Raw genomic sequence first — 22,238 nt, 5'->3', positions numbered from 1 at the left:
CAGAAGCCGTTAGTTATCCTCTCTGAGGCATAGGGGGAAATAATATTTCCCCCCAAGCAAACACACACAGCAGGGTAAGGGAAATTCACTCAGCAATCGCCCAAAACGAACCGCAAGGAAATTAATATTTGCAATAATGCTGAAACCACATAGTAAATCAATTCTTTGGGAGATGGAGAGATCCATCCACGAGGCTGTGTGAGAAAACTAAACTAAACAAAATAATCTAATCACAGATCAGATCATGGCACAGATACATAACCGTATCGTATCGGTATCGGTATCGGTATCCATTACCACGAATCTCGATTCCCTTGCCATGAATGTCGGCTCTGGCGATTTCAATTTGCGGTCTAGTCTGGTCTGCAAAAATTGTTCACAATCATAAAAGTTTACAATCAAAGTGTAAAGTAGTACGCAAAATATGACTATATTTCTTCTCACGATCGATACGAATGGGTAACCACAGCAGCAGCAGCAGCAGCAGCAGCAGCAGGAGCAGTGGTAGCAGGGGGAGGATAGATTATGTTTGAGAGAGCGCATGATTTAATGTCATCGGCCGATGATCATTCATCTTATGGTCTCCATTTGGACTTATCTACGGCTTCGAGAGCCCCGCCCGCCACCTAAGCAGCAACAGCAGCAGCAGCAGCAGCAGCAGCAGCTCCTGTTTATCGGTTAGGGGAGGGGACTGGAGACTCGTCTTGTTTTCCTTATAGAGTATCTAATTTCTCTAGTGCAATTCACACGATTCCCAGACGGACACACACACGTACAGTGGTATGTTTGTGTGTCTGTGTGTGTTTGTCTCTGGTCGTTGCAGCTGGCAACGGTTTTCTGCTGAGCTTTGCACAATATCAAGATCGATCGATAGAAGAGGCAGCAGCAGCAGCAGCAGCAGCGGCAGCGGCAGGTAGCAGAGAGCGGGAGGTGCGCATTAAATGTGCTTATCGCAGCACAAGCATCGCCAAGCTTCGAGAGAGAGAGAGAGAGAGACAGACAGACAGAGATAGAAAGAGAGAGAGCAACTATGTAAGTCGCAATTAAAGGTTTGCCTTTGGTTACGGTTCGGTTTTGTCTACGATTTGGAATCCGTTGACAAAAGCATCCAATTAAAGCATAATTTTTCTCGTTTATCCGCCATATCGACATATCGATCTTACAGCACAGAAAACCCCCACCACTCTCGCCCTCTCCCCAAACAACAATTGCATGTTTTGTTCCCTACAGTACTTTACACATTTCGCCAGCTAATTAGGCACAAAATATGTCCAACATGATCCATTTGAACAGCGGGGATCAGCGGATCAGCAAATGTTTGTTTAATTGCTTGCCATTTGCCTGCACTGATAAGATAGGATCACCGAAAGGTTATCATTGGGGAGTCCAATGATCTATGATCCCAATGCGGGATGTGTAACGCTTCTTTGAATTTTGCTGCATGATCTCTGAACTCTAGTCTGGGCTGCGAGAAAATGTTCAAACTGTTCCTACAATGATCCCAATAACTGCAAGCTAAGGGGGAGCACAGCGCAGCGCACACTTCTCGCATTACACGATTTGTCTTTCGTTTGGTTTTTCACGTGAAAACTGCTCTTCAGTTCGACAGCCTATGGAATGGGCAGGTGCAACATGCAGAGAGACATTATCTCTCCCGCTCTCTCTCTCTCTTCGCCCTCTCTATGTCGCTTCCTTTCACCCAGACATTTGTTATTTGTTTAGCTGGCGAGCAACACAGAACAATGCTTGACGCTGGTATGGTATGGGATGACGATGTGCGTGACCCCGACGACGCCTAACAAATTGTACACCCAAGAAATATTCTTTTCCGTTCGTTCCTCTATTACCATCCATCCATCTATCCATCAGAGAGGTCTAGTCTGTCCATCCATCCATCCATACATTTTCAGCTGTTGTTTGTGGAGATTTAAGGTCTCTTTTTCGGTGCGGTGCGGTTCGTTTCGGTTTTTGTTGTTTGATTTGCTTTTGTCGTTTTGTTGGGCACCGTCAGTCCTCAGGTAAAAAGGCATATTTAATGCGTCTGCTCTCTCTCTCTCTTTGTCTCTGACACTGTTCCGTCAAAATGGTTTTTACAGGTTCAGGTACAGAGATACACTCAGCACTCAGCTAGCAGATACAGGTTAGAAAATTCCTGCGCAATATCCAAACGAAACGATATTTTCCATAGGAAAAAGTGCTCCTAAATTTGTATAGAAATGCACAAACATTATTATTTTCATACTTTTACTTCAACGAAATATTCAAAATGTATGCGACAAAATGCACTTGGAAATCATTCATTAACTCCATTAAATCTATTGGCACACATTTTGTAATCTGTGATGAAACATCCATGTGTGTGAGATGAGGGTAAAAAACCGAAACCATTCGGTATGTAGATTTTTCATATAATTAACATGTGTGGCGGCGGCTGCTGCATGGGAAAATCTTTAATTTTGTGCGCTCAGCTATGAGTTATGACAACAAAAGGACCAGATTTATGTAATGCATCACTCAACATTCGAATAATTAACATTTTTCACTCCCCACTCTACACTATGCGCTCGGCTCGGCTCTGGTTTGTCTTCTGTCTTTTTGCTTCGCTTTGATCTGCTCCACACAGCTCCAACTCCAACTCCAACTCCATCATCATCATCATCATCTTCTCTTCTTGGCTGCTGCTGTTTCCATCTTCCATTTTTTCATCATCTTCCAACGTTTCGTGAGAATGCGCAACTTAATTGAGTTTCAATAAAACGTTTTAATTTGACCAGAGAGCGAGAGAGAGGGAGAGAAACCTGGCTAAAGGAATTTTGTACGCCAACGCCTTGCACTGCTAAAACCAGAGCAGGAGAAGCTTGCCAGCACAAGGAGCACCAAAAAGGGAGCAAAATGATGCGCAAAAGTATCACGAAAAAAAAGAAGAAAACAAAAATAGGGAGCAAAACCAAAGGGACACCAAAAAAGGGAGTGAAAAGAGCACGCACGAAAAATGCAGGGCACAAAGGATTCGAGGAGAAGAATGTAAAATGCTAAAGGAATGCACAATAAAAATATTCGCTACGGCTACGCGTTTTTTGGGGGCAAAGAAATAAAAAAAGAAAAGACCTCGAAACGCGTCGGCAGAGATCCCCCAAGGGGCAGAGGGGAATGGAATGGGATGGTATAGCATCGAATCGATCTTCAACATGCGGGGAGGACTCGAGACTTGTGTAACACAGAAAAGCAATCAGAGCAGGTTGCAAACAAGTTTTTTCTTTTTTTTTGTGAAAAAGGGAGCCATATTCAGAGCCGATCTGGAGATCCAGAGAGCCCTTCCAACTTTTTGTGTGCGGCGCTCTCCCTTCGATAAACGAAAACGCGCGCGATTCACAACCCAAAGGATGCACCAAAAAATACAACAAAAAAACAGCAACCAAAAACTCTATACAGAAAAATGGCCGCCGCCCCTGTAAATGTGTCATCGACAAAAAGACCTAAAAGATATGGAATATGTGTCCCTATGTGTTTGTGTGTGCATGTTTCCCCTCCTTTTTTTCAACACAGATTATCCGCTTGAAGATTTTCCATTGTCATTTCCTTTTGATTTTGTTGCAACACCTCAAGAGATGTTACTGGGAGATGGGTTGAACTCCGGCCAGTGGCAGTGCTGCCGTGTCCGTGGCCAATGTGCTTAATGATGAGTTAATTAAAGTAATTGCAGCCTCGGCTTTCCCCTTCTTTAGGTTTTCCCATTCCTTATTTTTCACTTTTGTTGTTGTTGTTGCTGTGCTATGTGCGTGTTTCCTAAGAAAAAGTTAAAGAACCAGCAGAAGAAAAGTAAGAAAACAAGTGATCCGCGGATCCAAACAGAAAAGAAAAAAAGAAGAACATTTTTCAAGTGCAAAGCGTGTGAGCCAAGAGTTCAAATAAAAACGTAAATTGTGCAGACAAGAGTAATATGTTAGTGTGTGTGTGTGTGTTGGCCAAGAAAGAAGTACAACATTCGAGGCGCACAGCGCAACCAACGGAAGCAGGCAAACAAAAGACTTAGGCAACAAACTTCATCGACTCATTTCCCCACTCGCTGACTCGCTGCTCGCTTCCACTGCCACTCGCTGCCACTGCTTGTCGGACTCGTTCTTCTTAACTTCACTCGATTCACTTTCTGGCATCTAATTCCGGGTGCACAGACGAAGGATTTGGATTCTTGGGAGCATAAAACTCTTAGTCAGTTCAGTCTTAAAGTTTCCTTAAAGTGATCAGTGATCAGTGATCAGTGACTCCCCAGTCTATGTAACAACGAGTATTGCTGATGCACATCAGTACACAAGTAAGAATATCTTTTAAGGAGCATATTCTCAACGATTATATTTAGCTTTCAACGATAAAATCTCCTATTCAATAAGTGTCTGAGCTTATCTCACGCAACTAAGGCTATCTATCAGTTTGGCTATTCGTCTATCCATCTGTCTATTCAATCGTGGAGTAGTACTCCCCAGTTGAATCCATTAAAGGGGCGAGATACAACTCAACCAACAATCATTTCGAGTTTTGGTTTTAATTTCAAGATTTCTTTTGCTTTTCATTTTTGTTAAATTTTAGTTTTTTTGGCCTCTAACTGATTCATCCCGAGAGAGGGAGAAAAACAGTTAGAGATCGTCTCGATCGTTTCAGTTTCTGTATGATTATTTTTATATTTTTTGGTCGATTCACTTCAAAAGAAATGTCCGCCAAGAAGAGATGTTGTTGGCTGTTGGCTGTTTGCTGTTTGCTGTCGTACGATGCTGCTCATTAACATGTCATAAACCGCAAGTTTTTCAATTCTTTTTGTATGTTGTGTGTGGGGCTTTTGGCTTTAAGCGGGTCTCTTATTTGCCATATAAATCAAAGCCATTGTTCTGGTCGACAAAGCAAAACAAAAAAAGATTAGAGTAGAGGTAGAGTAGAGTCGAGTCGAGTGCATAATTGAGCAAAAGCGAAGGAGAGATCGATAGATGGGGAGCTACACGACATTTGACATGGCCAAAAAGAGAGCTAAGTAACAAACGTAGGCAACGTAGCTCACAGAGCCACAGAGATTCGACATAAACGCTTGTCGTGGCAGGCAGTCTCCTCAAACTGCATCAAACTGTAGCAATCAAGTCAATTAAACAAACAAGACGACAGACAGAGAGAGAGAGAGAGAGAAAGAGCAAGAGCCAGAGCCAGAGGGAGGTCCAGAGGAGGTCGCGATCGTAACTGATCGTAAAAGCCAAATAAAAGGCAAGCCACCACCAACAGACCATAATCACTCGCAAAGCATTGCTGCTGATCTGCTGAGCTCTGCTGAACCAGAGCAATTCCAAATCAAGACAATGTGGTAAATGGATCAGCGATCGAGAGAAAGAGAGAGAGAGAGAGAGAGAGAGAGAGAACTCTAATAGCTCTTGAGAGCTGCTCTCCAAGACAAAAGTTCAAAGCGATCTTATCATCCTCACAAAATGAAGCTAAAGGAGAGGCAGAGCGAGTGAGGGGAGGGCATTGGCTTGATCGTGCCATCCTTCTGCGATTCCTGAAAGCAAACAAAAACCCAAAAGCAAAACAAAACCAAATACAAAACGAGGCAGAGCAAAGATCCGACTGGCAAGCAGTTTGGCATTGCTGTTTTAGGCTAAAAGCTAAGCTAAGCTTTTATGTAATTGCCCAAAGATAGATGCACCATCCAGGCACCCCCTCAGCTGAGCAAGGATCCGAAATACACATCATCATGTCTTGTTCCTGACCACATGTACAACAATGTACGCGGGAATAGCTGGGGTTTTTGTTTTGTGATTCGGATTTGCATATGTCAATCACTGCAGAAGAGTCCCCAGGAGACTGCTCTTCATTTCAAGGACACATCTCGCTCGGAGTGGAATATTTTGAATTTAACTTGAAATTTGTCTAGACAGAGAGAGAGAGAGAGAGCAGCCAGTGGTGCGGCGTAGGAGCAAGCAGCAAGCAGGGCGGAAGAGCAAGACAAAAGCGCCCGCACAATCATCCTCAACGGATCGAATGGATCCGTCGGGGATTGGATTGGGGTTCGGGTTCGGGTTCGCGTTCGTGTTTGGACTTGGGTTTGGGTTTGGGTTCGACGCTGAACGACATTCCTGGCAAATCGGTTTGCCCCTAAACGAGCGAGCGATCGAGCAAGCGACTCTACACTGTTCGTGCCTTGGGCTGGTTCGCATGATTTTCACTTGGTTCGTTTCGTGGTTGCTCGTTTTGTTTTCTGTTTTATATATTTCGGTTTTCTTTCTTGCGGGTTTTTATTTGTTGTTGTTTTTTACATTTCTGACTATTTTGTTGTCTTTGTAATAAATCAAATGCGGCCCAAAACAAACGGCACGTACGCAACGCATAACTTTGTTTGAGTTATTATAAATAGAGCCAGAGAGAGAGAGACAGAGAGGAGGAAGCTACAGGGACGAACAAGTGAGGAGTTTCTACAATATATTTTGACAGACTGTCGTTGAAACAATTTTTACGAGTCTGTGAAGCGGGCCAAACGGACGGCAAAGACCGGGGCCAGACCAGACCAGACCAGACAGAGAGTGGAAGAAACAGACAGACAGACCGCAGAGACATGGACATGGCATAATTAAAGATCTCTTCAGCGCATGTGGGGAATATGTACATATATCTAAAAGAAAAGATCGAATTGCATTCCATGGCGAGTGGCGAGCAAAGGTTTCAGTCTCAGCTTCGTGGGGCCATAGAATTATCTCTTGGTCCTAGAGATCGCCCCATTAAATGCTTAAATAAAAGTATAACAAAACCTGTACTTACGCGCAATAGGATTTTCCATTGTTTTGTGTAACGCAAGTGCCGCCGTTCTGGCAGCCCATGTGTGTGCAGGAGCGGGCCATTAACGCGGTATCTGCAAAGGAAGAACAAACACAAAATAAAGTCAAATATTTGTGCACATCTAACATACGGATGTAGGATTCAAGTTTGATAACTGTTGCCAGTCTGTTGGTCAATCAACTCGGGCTCTAAGTGCCCCAGCGAGTACTTTCAGTGTATCTGTGAGACCTGGCTAACTTGTCGCCCATTTATGTCTACTTAACATGCCACATTGTTGCAGAATAAAAAACAAAACGAGACAGACGAAGGGGAACATTCTTGCTGTTTGTTTGCTGCCTCTCTTCTATTCCTCAAGGAGGGAGTATCTCTGTGTGTGTAGCTGCCTTTTAAGGGCACACGGGCGGCATGTCAAAGTCACATCGTCATCATCTTCGGTTTGCTCTTCGTTCGCTGTCTCCCCCTCCTTCCTACGTGGCCAATCATACAAGAAGTTCACTGCACTTGAAACTGTCCAGCGTTGCAGAAAAATAATAGTAGGAAAGCGCCACAGAGAGACACAGAGAGAGAGAGAACGGGGGGAGACAGCAAGAACTGAAAAGTTCAGCAATAAAAATCAGTCTAGAAATATGCTTATTCCATTGCAAAAAATAAATAGTATCTCTCTGGCACACACACAAAATTAAACAAACGAAGCCGCAAACAAGCGTAGCAATACGCCAAACCAACAATAAAATATATACACAGATGCAAACATATATTTGTTTGCTAATTGGGCGTGTGGCGATTTCCTGTCCTGGCGAGACGTTAAACGTCGAGGGTTTTGGTGGGGCAGCAGCAGGGACTGGGGACTGGGGACTGGGGACTACGACTGGATGGGGTGCGCGCGATTCGGTTCTCGGACCTCCACGACAATAAGTTTTGATTGCCACCGCGCGTCAGCCGCAGAGACAGAGAGAGACAGGGATAAATAAATCGCTTTGTCTGAGGCCCCCAATTTGGGGTTTTTTTTTTTAAGAAAAAAAGTTGCAGTGTAGGGGAGTCATTCTGCAGGAGGGCACTAACACACACACACAATGAGGGAGCTCTGTGCCTTGCACACACAACTAAAGCCAGCTCAGCCACACTGCGAGAGAGAGTGAAAAAAAAAACGATGCATTTATTGCTTTTTACAACAGTTTGTGATTTAATATTTACTCTAAGACAAGAAAACGCAACACCAAAAATGCTAAGCCACACTGGAAGAGGGAGAGTCAAAATGTCAAATAATCTTTGGAACTATTTCATGGGGTATTTGGCAAGCATTTCTCTCAGTGTCTGTGTGTCTGCTTGCCTGCCGCCTGGAAACACATTCGATGATCGATGGCTTGTGGACAAGACGTGGCATAAATCTTGCAGTTACTCGTACATATGTGCATGCAGATACAGATACATTTTTGCACAATATCAAATGGCAGCAACTGATGAACAGGCTAATGACAGGCGACCAAAACAAAAAAGATATAAAATTAAATAAAAAACTTCAAAGTTGAGTCATTCATCCAACAATTTATGCCAAAAATGTGTGGAGTGGAGTGGAGTGAAGCTGTCTTGCATTTCAGAGTGTGCCCTGCTCTCTCTCTTTCTCCTTCCTTTTGTATGTGTATTTGCATCTGTATCTGTGTACAAAACTAATTGACCTCAATTAATGTAACAAAAAGACAACAAAAATCCAATAAACAAATGCTAAAGAGGCAGAGAAACATATACAAGTCAGTGTCAGTTGTGGGTGCGGTGCGGTGCGCGGTTCCACAACAGAATCAGTCGTTGGGTTCATTCTCAAATGGTTCATGGCGGTTCCGTATGACTGACTCTCTCCACAGTGTCTTAGCTTAGCCACTTTACTTTACAGGAATTTGCACACAAAAACCAAAATACATTTCATCGATCAAAATCACAATCTGCCCGCGAGATTCGCCAACTCACAGTCACGCCTGTTTTCATCAAATGTCGTGACTGTGGGTACTCCACCCCCTCCCACAACAATCCGAAATCCTGCTCCAACTTCGAATCCCATTCCAAGTGGAGCTCAAAGCATCATCCATTACACATATCGTTAGGCATGTTTAATTAGGTCTTAACTGGGCTTAGACCAACTCAAGCAATTAACAGCTCATTTGTCGGTCTATGGAGGCAAACGATAAATGTATGTTCATAGGAAGAGCCAATCTTCATGTGCAGGCATCTGCTTAAACGGCGCGTAAATACCAACAACCCCCCCACCTGTACGATTTCGCGCTCCATGTACATTTTTTACAAGTGCCGGTAAATCACACGCAATAAAAAAAAAAACAAAAACCAAAACACACAAAATCTTTTCACGCTCTGTCGATGAAGCGTTCAGTACTCTCTCTCCCTCTCCGCAAATGTATTTTTGCGGGGGGTAAATTAATTAGGTAAAGCTTGTTAACAGTGAGGATGGGTGGGCCACACCTCTGCGGCATTCTTGCCACCTTCTTGTGCAATCAGGCAGGGATAATCCTTTAGCTTGCCCCACATATATTTTTTGGCCCTTTTTTTGGTCACATTGGAATGCGGAATATCCCTTCAAATATTTGTTAAATACATTTGCACACAAATCATAATATTTGCCGCCAGAGAAGTTATTTTTTAGTGCTCAAATGAGGCAATACCCAATCTTAAATTAAAACTATCTCCCAGTGTGGCTTAGCAGTTGAGTTAAAATCTGTGCCGCAAGTTCTCCATTAACCATTGATTCGTATATTGTTAAGTATACTTCAAGTTAGTTGCATTTTTGCGGGTTAATGGACTGCACATTAGTTTTCCTCTATCTCTCACATCTCTTTGTATGCCCTTTGTTAATCGTTTACCCCGATTACCGGTTAATATTCAAATAAAAAACAGTCCCCCCAAGACATTAATAAAATATGTTGTATGCTCCCAAGCGGCGCTTATCGAATTTAAATTTTTCGGCTCTCAACAATGTATAAAAAAGCATCAGCAGCAGCAGCAGCAAAACGCTATCAGCATAATAACAAAAACAACAAAAAAATCAACAGCTGCGACAACTAAAAACAACAACAACAAAAAAGAAACCACATCGCCAGCAACAAAAAGGCAAAAAACTAAAACAAAACCACGGCCAAAAATTTCTCACGCTTTTCTCAAAGGCAACAAGCAAACAAAAACAAAACAAAAACAAAAACTCTATATAATATATAGATATAGATATCTGTAAATATGTTTTAAAGGAAAATGAACAGAGTAAAATATTTGTAAGTCTTCCACTTACAGTGTGGCTTAGCAACATATTTCTCCATAGATCAGACAGAACGTAAAACAAATGTTTGGACATTGGATATCTAAACAGCGAACTTAAAGCCCAAGAATGGAAAATCTTCGATGAATGCAAATAAATAATGTAACATTAATATCTGGATACGACCCCTCTCTGTGTCATGATTGTAACCAGAAGCGCTTTGGGGGCTTATCGCCGTAGCGGTTCCCCATGGCACAGGCAAAACCCTTATCGGCGCTTTCGCAGCTCTCCGATGCGCTTTCGAGTCTCCCCCATCGCAGACCCCAACCCAAACTGGCGGAATTGGACAAGTTCATTCATGATTTTTTGTGCTGCGTGGATGGAATGTATTTCGCCATAAAATGCAAATCAGTTTGCACTTTGGAATTGGCTGGAAATTAGAGAACTAGCAAAAGGAAATTTTATTTAATTTTGTGTCTAATGTTTTTTATTCATTTTGTATCATTTGGAGACTAATCTTTCATCTGTGACTGATCAATAAATGACACTTCAGTGGCCTTCTTTTTGAATATTATTATTGAAATGGCGAAAATTGACTCAACGGCTAAGCCACACTGGAGGAAAGGGCTTAGATTTCAAACAGATATTCATTGGAGAATTTATTTTCATCGCTGTTTGATCATTGAAGAGACATTATGAATCGAATGGAGAGTTTTGCTTTGCCTGCCAGAGCTCATTCCAACAGTTGCAACATTATACTTTTGTTTGTACATTCATTAAGACATCACTCTACCCCCAACCACAACCAAATCTATTCCATGCCACAAATAAATATGTAGTACATGTTGCAGCAACAATTAAATAGACCACAAAAACCACAAACTTCCTCCCCCTCGAAAGGCATCAAACAATTATACGAACGAATTGGTGGGCCCGGGGACGGGGGAGTAGTCTTTTGCTATCACTGAACTCAACTGAACGACAGTTTCGACTGTGTGTGTGTGTGTGTGTTTGTTGTGTGTGGCCTATTAATCTATCAAAAACGCCGTAGACTCAAGACGTTTTGATGGGTCTTCGACCAGACCAACAATAGACGAGGCCACTGATGAAAGGGGTTTGGGGCAAGCATATGGGTATGGGGAGGGGCAAGTGAAGAAGCAACCGCAAAAGCAAAGGCAAAATTCCATGCCACATAACCCAAAAAAGATCCAAGAAGAGAGGCAGATAGAGAGAGAGAGAGAGAGCAAGCAGCAGCAGCAGCAGCAGCGGCAGCGGCAGTCATCGGTTCCCACACTCGTTTATACGTTTTACGACTTTCCCCCTCTCACCACCGCTGGTCCGCCACACCCCGCTTCCCCCACACCACCACTCCCTCTCCACTACATAGCCTTGGTCTGGTCTGGTCGGGTCGGATCTGGTCTGGTCTGGTCTTCTGTTGGGGCCTTACCAGAGCAGAGATCTCGGCTACTTTTTCATTAACACTTTACAATCTTTCCGCATTTTGTGGCCACTGCGCTGCCACTGCCCCACAGCCACTGTTACAACTCCGCCTCTGCATGCCTATCCATCTGCTTCATTCTACTCTGCTCCGCTTCATTCTTCTCCTCCATTCCATTCTCATCATGTTTCTATCTATTTTCTATTTGCCATTACACGTAAAAGTATTTTATTTATTTTTATTTAAAGTTTCATTCAAGCAACTACCCAATCTCCCCATCGGGCAGCAGTCCCCGAATGATCGTTCGATCCTCAAAGTCTCTTCCGTTTCGTTCTTATCGGTGCAGCATAGAAAGCTTTTTGCGTCGCAAAATTATGGATGAGCTGCGGATATTATCATATTTCCAGTAGGGGGCTCAGCCACAGCCATATGAAAAGATAATACAAATATCGAATGACAAAAATAACAATCAATCATGGCTTTGAAATGATCAATCAGCTAAGAAAACACTTTCAAATTGATGTTCCCATTGATATCTGAGCTCGTTCTTACAGTGTGGCTTAGCCGTTGAGTCAATTTTGTGGTATTTCAGTGCTAAATGGAAGTCACAAGAGATTGAATGTCAATAAATAAATAGCGATATAAGATCTAATGGATTCTCAAAGATCTTATAGGAAAAGTTTCCTTCCTAAGATATAATTTAACTTCTCCCGCGCTATTTGTCTGTGAGAAAACCCCCCATTTCTCCTTTGCTACAGAGTTTTGCTTTCCACTTGATGCTCATCTTTTAGCCTTTCCCAGCTGTTCTCCGCCACTGCGAATGATTAGCATAATGTGCCCAACGAAATGAAAGATAATATTATGAAAATAATTGACAACGGCGGGCGACCGACGACGGAGTGTATGACCTACCCTACGATGTAATTGAGCGAATGATAAGCGGGCGGGGTGGAGGGTAGAGATAGTGATGCGGGGTTTGGGGGGGGTAAACAGCCCCTAAACATAACACCACATCTGCAGTTGTAAGTATTCCGTGCTCTGCTCGATTCTCTTTTTGGGTAATTGAAGTGCACTTGAAAACATATGCGACACTTTGACAAAATCCGCCCTCGTACACACACACACAGATCTATACACTGCTCCAGATACAGATACTCACAGAGAGAGAGTAAAAGGAAGTATTTTGAGGAAACGTGGGAAACATGGAGACAGACCATCCCTATCCCTCCCTCATTTCAAAGTGAGTTCAAGAGGTCGAGGCTGGATCAAAATGCGCGCCAAACGCTACGCAGGCGCACCACACGCACACACACACACACACACACACGCAGACACACGCACAGCACACTCATAGATACAGATACACTTGGGTTGTAAAAAGGGTTGTTGGTGGCTCGTTGCTGCTTGCTGCTCCTCTCTCTCCTTAAGTTGAAAATCCATAAAAATAATGGCATATGAGTAGTGATATTATATGGATGTGTCTCTGTGTCTCTCCCCCTCTATCTCTCTCTCTCTCTCTCTCTCGCTGTGTGTGTGTGTCTCGCTCTCTTTCTGGCTTATTGTGTAGTTTAAATAAACTGAAGCATTTAACACTTCCGGCAGACATTCGACAGCGTGTGAATGTTTAGTCAAAGCTAAAAGAAGAAAAAAAAAACACAACAAAACTTGGATTCATATTTACTTATCGGTTGGGCTTTTGTGTGGATGAAGGGGGCACGACGAGGGGGCTGCTAATTTGTCACACAAAAAGAAAGAGAGGAGCCAAAGCTACAGATACAAGCATCTCCCTAGGTGGTGGCGCCTCAGTCAATAATCGCAGTGAGTAGGAAAAGAAAAAACAAGCATGGAATGTGTGAATGGGGAATGGTAACGGGGAATGACCCTATGCAAATGTCCAAGCGACAGGTTGCTGCATCTGACAGATACATTTGAATGTCATTCACTGCTAAGTGATCGCTTGAACTCCATCTGGGAACTCGAAAGATGCTAATGATCGCATGGCAGCATTAATTAGCTGCGCAGCTACTTAGATCCGTCGCCTTTTCATTCCCATCGAGATGCATTCCCAAGTGGCAGCTGTGCCCAGAGGACTGACTGCCTGCTGAATGTATCTGTAAGATATCTGATAACATATAAATGTATCTACGCTTCATGCAGTGTATCTCTAGTAATGCAAGTTGCAGTTGCTGTGTATCTTTGCCACGTTCTATGCTCATTTGATGTCTAAATTGTTGCCAAAGTGCAGCTTTATGATGTTTTGGATACTCTAAAAAGCCAACGTGTCCACCACTTGAGCCTCAAATATATTGCCAGCAGAAAACCGATGATTCTCTCAGACACGCACAGACCCAAAGATACTGCCAGATGCGAAGCAATTTTCAGTACAAAATATCAACGACTGTCGTCGATCCGCTCGAGTGTATATAATGATGATTGTCTATTCCAAAGCCCCAAGATGGACCACAAGAGAGGGCTATGTGGAGTAGGAAGAGGACTAGTAGATGTTTCCTATGCAACACAAAGTGCACTGTCTTCAAAGAGAAACAGGCAGAGAGAGAGAGAGAGAAAAGGCTCTTGGTATAAAATGAAATGAAATGGATCGCATGTGGGCCTAAAACCCGTACAGAATCTCGCGTGCAGGGCATGAGCTGGGGGAAGACCAGGCCCCAGCACCACCACCAGTCAAAGCCTAAGCCTGGCCCTGGCCAACAAGAAACAGAAACATACCAAAGAGAGAGAGAGAGAGAGAGAGACACAACACGACAAGAGACACTTTGAGGGTAATATCTATAAAAATTGTTGTTGGTCTGGTCGGATCGGATCGGATCCGTTGGCTTCGTTTTTCGTTCTCATTTTGTTCTCCGTTCTCGTGCTCTTGCTCGCTCTCTCTCTCTCTCTCTTGGAGTTCTCTCTTTCGTTTTTCTTGAGGTTGTCAGCCTTTTTGGACCCGTACCCGTAGCCATACCCAGGCCCAGGCGCACAGGCCATGATGATGTGTTTCCTCCACCTTCTGCTTCTGCTTCTGCTTCTTCTCCTACTCCTTCTTTGTCTGCTTTTGCTTCTCCTTCTGCTGATTCCAATGCTCAAGAATAAGACACACAAAGCGTAGACCAAGAAACAAACCCAAGAAGAAGGTTGAACCAGCCAGCCAGCAGGAGAAGGAAACCAAAAAGAAAAGAAGACAACACAAAAAAAAAAAAATAAAAACTTGTTCGGTCAGTGCGTCGTCTCTTCAGTATCTTTTGCCTTTGTATGTATCTTGTGGCTATGGATTGTTCATGTGTGTGTGTGTGTTGCGAGTCAGTGTATTTGTGTGTGTGTGTGTGTGTGTGTGTGCTGCGCCCTGGCCATAAAGAAAACTCATTAAACTGCCCAGAAGAACCCATCAGAGTCCATAGCCCATAGACACAGCACAATCAGTCAGGTCTCCAGGCAAGTCCATCATTAAAACATCCAAAAAATCTGAGTTTTTAGATCCCCATATATCCCATTAAATCCGTAGATCGATGCCCGCGTTGACGACTGTGCTCATAATTAGTTGGCGCTGCACAACGAACAGAAGAAAAGAAAATGCTATAAGCCTCCTCAATCTTGGCTAACCATTTGAGTCATGAGACAAGAGGCATTTTCCCAAGACAAAAACTTGGAAAGTTGTCAAAGAGCAGACGAGATCTATCTCTGTATCTGTGTATCTGCTGTATGGGCTCGATGCAATGCTGGGAAAAATACAAAAATTTGCAATGGACAAGATTTCATGTTTATGCAATGCACGGGGGACTCTTCTTTCTCCCTCGCCCTCTCTGTCTCTCTGGGAAAATACATACATATAAGAATGATCTATCCAGCCATGAAAAATCTTAAAGATACGGGGAATGCCGCCGCATCGATCGTCTTCTGTGGATTTCCGGACTTGGACTTGTCAAAAACAAAAAATAACAACGAAAAACAGGGCAAGGCGAAATTCTACCTGATCCAAAAACCTGGTGGCAACAAGACTCTGGAAGGGACTGGGGCAGGAGCCGGGGGCAGGAGTCTGCCATGCCCAAACGGAACTGCCACCAGCAGGGTCTGACTATCAAGTGACCAACAACAAAAATTATCCACCTCCTTCTGCTTCTGCTGCTGCTCCACCTTTTTCTTTGATTTTTTGTTGTTTGCTGCTGTCGTCTTTATCAATTTACAGGTTTTGCTGCTGCTTGCAACAGTTTTGCGGCAAGGGTAACAGCAGATTTAACACTTGAGAAATTAGCATCGCATTTAAGTGAATTTTTTGTCGTTTTTTTTTGGTAATTTTTAATTAAGTCTTCTCGGGTTACCGATGAGAAAGTTACGACGAACGAAGACGAGCGACGGCTGCATCGATTAATTATGAAAATGTGACAGTAAATGGTCGATAAGTGGATGTCTCAAATTAATTGAGACGCCGCCATGCAAGGAAGACTCCTTACGTATTTTTTTCTTGCTTTTTTGTTTTTTTTTTTCGTTTGTTCGGCACTTTCACATTGTTGAAGATGTGAAGACTTCCCTTAAAGGAAGAAGTGCCAAAGGTGAAGTTGAAATTGCCTCAAAGTAGTTCATGAAAACATGGTCTGGTATCGAAGCTGTTTTATTCTCTAAAATACACAACAATTTGTGTACGCTAAATTCATCAATCAATAAGGAAATTTCTGAATTAATTCTGAATCCTCTATGCTTCCCGCCACTTTCTCGCACATAATTACATTTTATTTTCATTAAATTTTCATTTGGTTGTCGGGGCGATGATCCACTCCGATTACCGATCATAAAATGCACATTTAACGATCTGCAAACCACACACAGATACTAGATATCTCAGAAGAGTGTGTGAGTGTGTGAGTGTGTTTGTGTAGATACCCAAGATACCCATAAATGTAGTATGTACAGACAGACATTTATGTTGTTTAGTTCTAGGAGTGGAGTGGAGGGTGGAGGGCGTACCTAGGCATGGGCAAGGGCTAATTAAGGAGGAAGTTTTCCTTCTGTGTGCGTGACTTACAAAAGTCAAGAACCATTTTAGGGTGTTCTTAAAGGCAGGCAGGCAGGATACAGGAAATAGCTAAAAGAACCCAACACGAAGAGTGACAGAGAGAGCGAGCATGTCGAACGACATTGAAAAGCAAACAGTCAAAAAGATACAAAAGTATCTGCAGAATAGAATGAGAGAGAGAGAGAGAGAGAGAGAAAGAGGGATCGAGAACTTGTTTGCGGTTCGTGGCTCTAGGTAGGAGCCCATCCATCTGGTTCTTGCTTTTCCCTCTCTCTCTCTCCCTCTCTCTCTCTTTCTGGCTTATCGTAATTCGATCTTTGAGCAAACAGCAAAAAGGACGCGCCTGTGCAATATGCCAGGAACCCCAGCGAGAACCAAGTACCAGGGGTTGCTCTCCTGGCTCTCTCCCCTGTCCACTGTCCCCTGCTTTCCCTGCTGCTGCTTCCATTTTTGGCTCCAGGAGCACAGAGGCACAGCTGTCGTTTTTCTGTGCTCTGATGAAATCGAATGCGGTGGTTGGTTCTTTGGTTCTTTTGGTGGTGCCCTTCCCTCATAAAACCGTTACTTATACCGAACCTGCAAAAAATGCACTCAAAGGGCAAAAACAAAAAAAAAACAACAACCGTTTTTCAATCTTAAAAGTTGAATAAACTTGGGGAGAGTCGATCGAGTAGGAGCTAATGGTGGGAGCTAAAATCTGGACAAATTGCTTGATTTCCATGCCTTCGTATCTTGTATCCCCCTTTAACTTCCCTTCTTCGTTTCATGCTGTCAATGCATTGAAAATGATTTTTTTTTTGTCACCCATCCAGCAAAAAAGAGTTTGGTAGGCGGAAACCCGAGCTGCAATCAAGGTTCATGCCCAGTAAATGATGCCCAGGTACACGTAAAAGCTACTACAGCATATGGATAAAAATGGTTCAATGATCTGCCACCGACAAAAGGCGCCTTTGGGAAAATGAGTATTTAATTGCTGGGATAGGAGACCGCATGATTGATGGATGAGATCTGACCGATCCAAAGAATGGACCAGCAAACAGTCAAGAAAAGTCAAGGAGTAGGATTATGAGCAAGGATTTAACTTGATTCAGTTTTTAGATGCAATTGTTTTGCTAAGAGAAAATAATATGAATTAACATTGAAAATTCCAACCTTCTAATATCTTATATTGTAATGGAAATTTCTGGGTATTTCTTTTAAAAATCATATGATTATTATTTTGATTACGTGTGTCAGGTATTTATAGTAAATTTTCAAACAAACACACCAAATCAGTGAAAATTCCACTTAAAAATTTGTAATTCCTGCAAAGTTGACATTTGCCGAGTCGATTGTACCTTCACACACACAAGAATTCATACATACATCCATACATATGTACTTATGTGGTACATATTGTGTTTACATAATGATTAGACAAGAGCCCAAAGCCAAGCCCTGTTTATGGAGTGTTTCCATATGCAAATAGGGCTCTTCTTTTATGGCGAATGGAAATTGTGGAAGTGTTTGATGGACAAATAAAAGTACGTGCATAGTTCATGTAGTTCTCCATCTTCTTCTACGGGAGGGGGAATGGGAGGTAGAGGAAGTTGTCGACTCAAAATAAATACCAACGAAACAATAAAAGCAGAAAGAAATACTCCACAAATAATGCTTTGCCGACGGCATAAGTGATCTGTAAAGGTGCGCACAGCACAGCACACAAGAAATCGGAGAGAGCGAGAGAGCATGCGCCGAGCCTGCAAGCGAACAGATCATGCGCAGCCAGCAGTTGGGGGATAGACAGGGAGAGAGAGAGAGAAACACAGAGAGAGAGGCAGGCATAGGTTGCAGCGCAGAGAGCAAGCAATAGCTGACATGAGAGCGGGAGAACGGGACCGACCGACCGACCACCTGTCCGAAGACAGACAAAGCGAAAAGCGAACAAGCCAGGAAAAGGGAGCCCCGAAGAACATACAAACGAAAAGGAAATACGAAAACAGCATAAAGGAATGAGGAAAATAAAAAGGTGGTTGAAGCAGCACAATGTAGGGGAAATAAGAGGAATGAGCGAAATATGAGGAAATATTTATATTTAAAGTGATTTCCGAAATAAAAGGAATTCGTTATTTTGTCCCTTAACAATATGCTCCAACTAGCTAGCAGAAATGTTGTCTAACCGTTCCCTCTTTTCCGTCCACTTCTTTATCATCGTTCGCACCCCACTTACCCGTTCCTTGGACGCTGCTGGGCAAATTTGCAAACGCCAGCATCAGAGTCAGCGTCAGCAGCGGCAGAGCGAACATTTTGTTAATCCAAGTGAATGCGCGACTGCGCTGTCTGCTGCGCTGCAAATGCATTGTAATCCAGTTTTTCAGTATTAGTATTCCTTCCAGTTGCCGTTTCTTAGCTTTGCCCGATTCTTTTTGTATTTGTATATGTGTGTTTGCTGTATATTTTGTTGCAGTTCGTTTTGATTGCTTATTATGTTGTTGCACTTTATTTATTGTTGTTTTTTTCTTTCAAATCTCGTTAGTTAATGTTGCACCTTTTCCCCCGTCTCTCCTTCCCCTCTTTCTATGTATTTAAGAGCCAGGCGGGCAGAACATTTGAAAAGAGTCGCGCTCCCGACAACGCCGACGCTTGCAGAGACGTCAACGACGACAACAGCGACGGCAACATTTCCACGCAAAAAAAATATTAACAAAAAATAACCAAGAATAGTGGGCAAATATGTTTGCAGCAGGGAAACGAAATTCAAATTCTTCAACGGACACGAGGACGCTCCTTTCCGCGCTCTCTCCCGACGATTACACGCACGCACACACACAGACAGAGAGAGAGAGAGAGACGCACACACCGATACACGCACACACTCGCGAATAATTTGCTGTTTTTCCTTTGGGTTTTCCTTTCGGCTTTTTCCTTGTGGTTTGATATTATTTTTTGGAAGGAAATCACCGTATGGGCTAGGGCCTGATCGGTCCTGCCATATTGTTGTTTGTTACTGCTGCTTTTGGGACACTCTAAACTCTCCACTATAGCTTTGTATGTTTGTTGTTGTCGTTTCTTTTGCACTCCTTCTTTTGAACAAACATGCACTAGCGCCTCCCCTTTCTTCTCGTTTGATGTCACCCAAAAAAATTTCAACTGCAGACAATATCAAGAATAATATTTTGTGTGTGTGCTTTGTCCGCCTCGACAACCCGTTTCGATCAAATTTAAAAAATCTTTGTCCGATCTCGTCAGTGTGACGGCGGAATTATCGATAAGATATATCGTAAAAATACCAAAATATACCATTGCATCTTCAAAATATACCGTAAATATACCATAGTCTTAAATCAGATTCCTCGATTTTGATGTTCTATTTAATTTTACTAGCTATTTAGGAGTTTCCGGGGTAAAAATATAATTTTGTCCAATTTATCAATCAATTCTTCACAAGAGTGGTTAGTTTTCACGATTTACTTTTCTTGGAATGTTTCCAAATTTAAAAAATCTTTGTCCGATCTCGTCAGTGTGACGGCAAAATGATCGATTAAATATACCGTGAGGTGCTTGAAAATATACCTAAATATACTTTTTCATTTTCAAAATATATCGATTTTTATATATAATACAAATACATTTATATCGTGATATTTTCGTGGACAAAATATCAATGTATTCCTATGTTTTTGCGATATTTTTTGATATTTTAAGTTCGGCAACTAACCACAGGATCTTAATAAATATAAAGGGTATTTTGTATTTTTTTACAAAAGTGGATGTATGTAACGCACATAATTAAATGATTCCGACGATATAAAGAGCCCAAATAGCCATGTCTGTCTGTCCGTCTGGCAGTCTTGTTTGTCGGCTAGTACTCAGAGACTATAAAAGCTAGAGCCAACAAGTTAGTGAACAAGAGTGATACAAGTGTATGTATGTCTCACACGTCCCTATTCGTTCGAAACTGGGGTTTTCTCGACTTTCTCGAAAGTGCAATTTATGCAGCAGTGGTGGTTTTTGTGAGGTGTAAGATGTACGAGAAAGAAATATGATCTGTATGATTTTCGTACTGTGAAAAGTCTGTGGGTGTTTGAACCAAAAACCATAAACACTTATTCAAACGAATTATGTACATAAAGCGAAGAATAGTTGAATAAGTCAAATTAAAAACACAGAAAAGTGGAATATGGATTGGTTTGAAGGGTTTCTGTTTTCTTAATGGGAGTTATTTATTTCCGATGTGCAAGGAATTGAATTTATATATCAAATATATCGATATTTTTGCAGTGATATATTTTATATTATTTGTATATATCTTTCAAGCAAAACATATCACCGATATGATATTTTTTAAATATTTGTCAACCCTACATTTTAAACGTGCGAAGCAGTGAATCTTCAAAAATATGTTCTATTTGAAATTACTAGCTTGAAAAGACTTTCACCACCGAAACAATAATTTAATCCGATTGAAGAATCAATTTTGCTTATTATAAATACTCTTTTGTATTGGATTGTATATCTTATGACCTTATATTTTACAAAATTTGTATTTGAATTTTTCAATTTCTGAATTCGACTTCAGTATGTAAATGTATGTAAATTGTTAACAGAGATACATGTCTGTTAAATGATAACATTGATAATCATTAAAAAATAGCGCGCACAACAAAAGAAAAAAGAAATTCTATTGTTTTTCAGAAAGGGAAAGGAAACTGTAACATATTTATGTTAATGTTATAATAAGCTCGGAGTGGTTTGGGGGCAGCTCTTCTATCCTTACAACATAATTGGTGCTAGACTCCGGCTTATAAATTGTAATAACTCCTTTCTTTTGCCAAGGAACACCGGATAATGACGAAAAAATCATCACTATTGCCTAACTAACTGAACTAATAAACGAAAAAAAAGAACATACAAATTTGAAAGAGAAATCAAAAAAGTATAAAAACGAGGCACACATTTTTAAAGATTATTTTATTATACGATATACGAGAATAACTACCTTGTCGCCAGTACCGCTTTAAAAAGTTGGGATGTTACTCCCAGGCTGTCCAAGATGGACTGCCCCGATTCGATCCGGCGATCCTCCATTTATTGCCGGCGATCAGTTCTCTCTCAATACATTTATATAAATAATATAGGAGCGGAATTGAATGTAAATGAGTTTTAATTGAATTTAAAACATTTATTTTCTACTTTGAAGTCTTTTGCCAGTGCTGGCATTTTCTTTCAGCTTTAAATACTTGGCCCGGAACCTACGGAAAATAAGAACCTAAATAAAAAACTTTCTCTTGGTAGCATTTTGAATTATTTTATTTCGTTTCTTTCTTTTTAAGTTTTTTTTTGTATGTATTTTTCATTTCAACTAGTTTGAGTTCTTTTTTGACTTAAGATTAAATTGAATTATCGTTTTCGGTTTGTTTTTCTTTCGTTTTCGTTTTCGTTTTCGTTTCTGCTTGCATGCTTTTTTCTTTTATACGCACTTCGTTCTTAGTTATCGTTTTGCTTTGCGGTTTGCATTTCACATTTCACATTTTCCGTTTCAGTTTTTCATTTTTCTCTTTGTAATTATTCCAATATAATGTACTTGGCTTAATAGGATCTTGTTTTCTTGGTTTTGTTTTTTTTTTCCTTTTAACTGCTATTTAATTGAACGCTTAATTGAATCGTTTGACAATTTATCCGAAAAAAGTAATTTACTTTCTGTTTTCTTTTCAGTTGAATTTTGTTTTGTATATGGAAAAAGCTGCGCT

At 41.6% G+C, this 22,238-nt stretch overlaps 1 protein-coding gene across 1 annotated transcript in view; it reads right to left on the bottom strand.

The window, feature by feature from the left end:
- LOC117590461 (neurogenic locus Notch protein) overlaps positions 1 to 19,720 on the bottom strand; it is a 38,939-nt gene extending 19,219 nt beyond the window's left edge. The window contains exons 1-2 of the mRNA XM_034283098.1: positions 18,719 to 19,720; positions 6,790 to 6,880 (exon numbers count right to left, since the gene is read on the bottom strand). Of these exons, the coding sequence (XP_034138989.1) occupies positions 6,790 to 6,880; positions 18,719 to 18,848 (221 nt within the window). The 5' untranslated portion in view covers positions 18,849 to 19,720. The remainder of the gene's footprint in view (positions 1 to 6,789; positions 6,881 to 18,718) is intronic.
- Between the last annotated feature and the right edge of the window lie 2,518 nt (positions 19,721 to 22,238).

The sequence above is a fragment of the Drosophila guanche genome, unplaced genomic scaffold (assembly GCF_900245975.1).
Source record: "Drosophila guanche unplaced genomic scaffold, DGUA_6, whole genome shotgun sequence".
NCBI classification, from domain to species: Eukaryota; Metazoa; Arthropoda; class Insecta; order Diptera; family Drosophilidae; genus Drosophila; species Drosophila guanche.
This window is presented reverse-complemented; position numbering and strand designations above follow the sequence as displayed.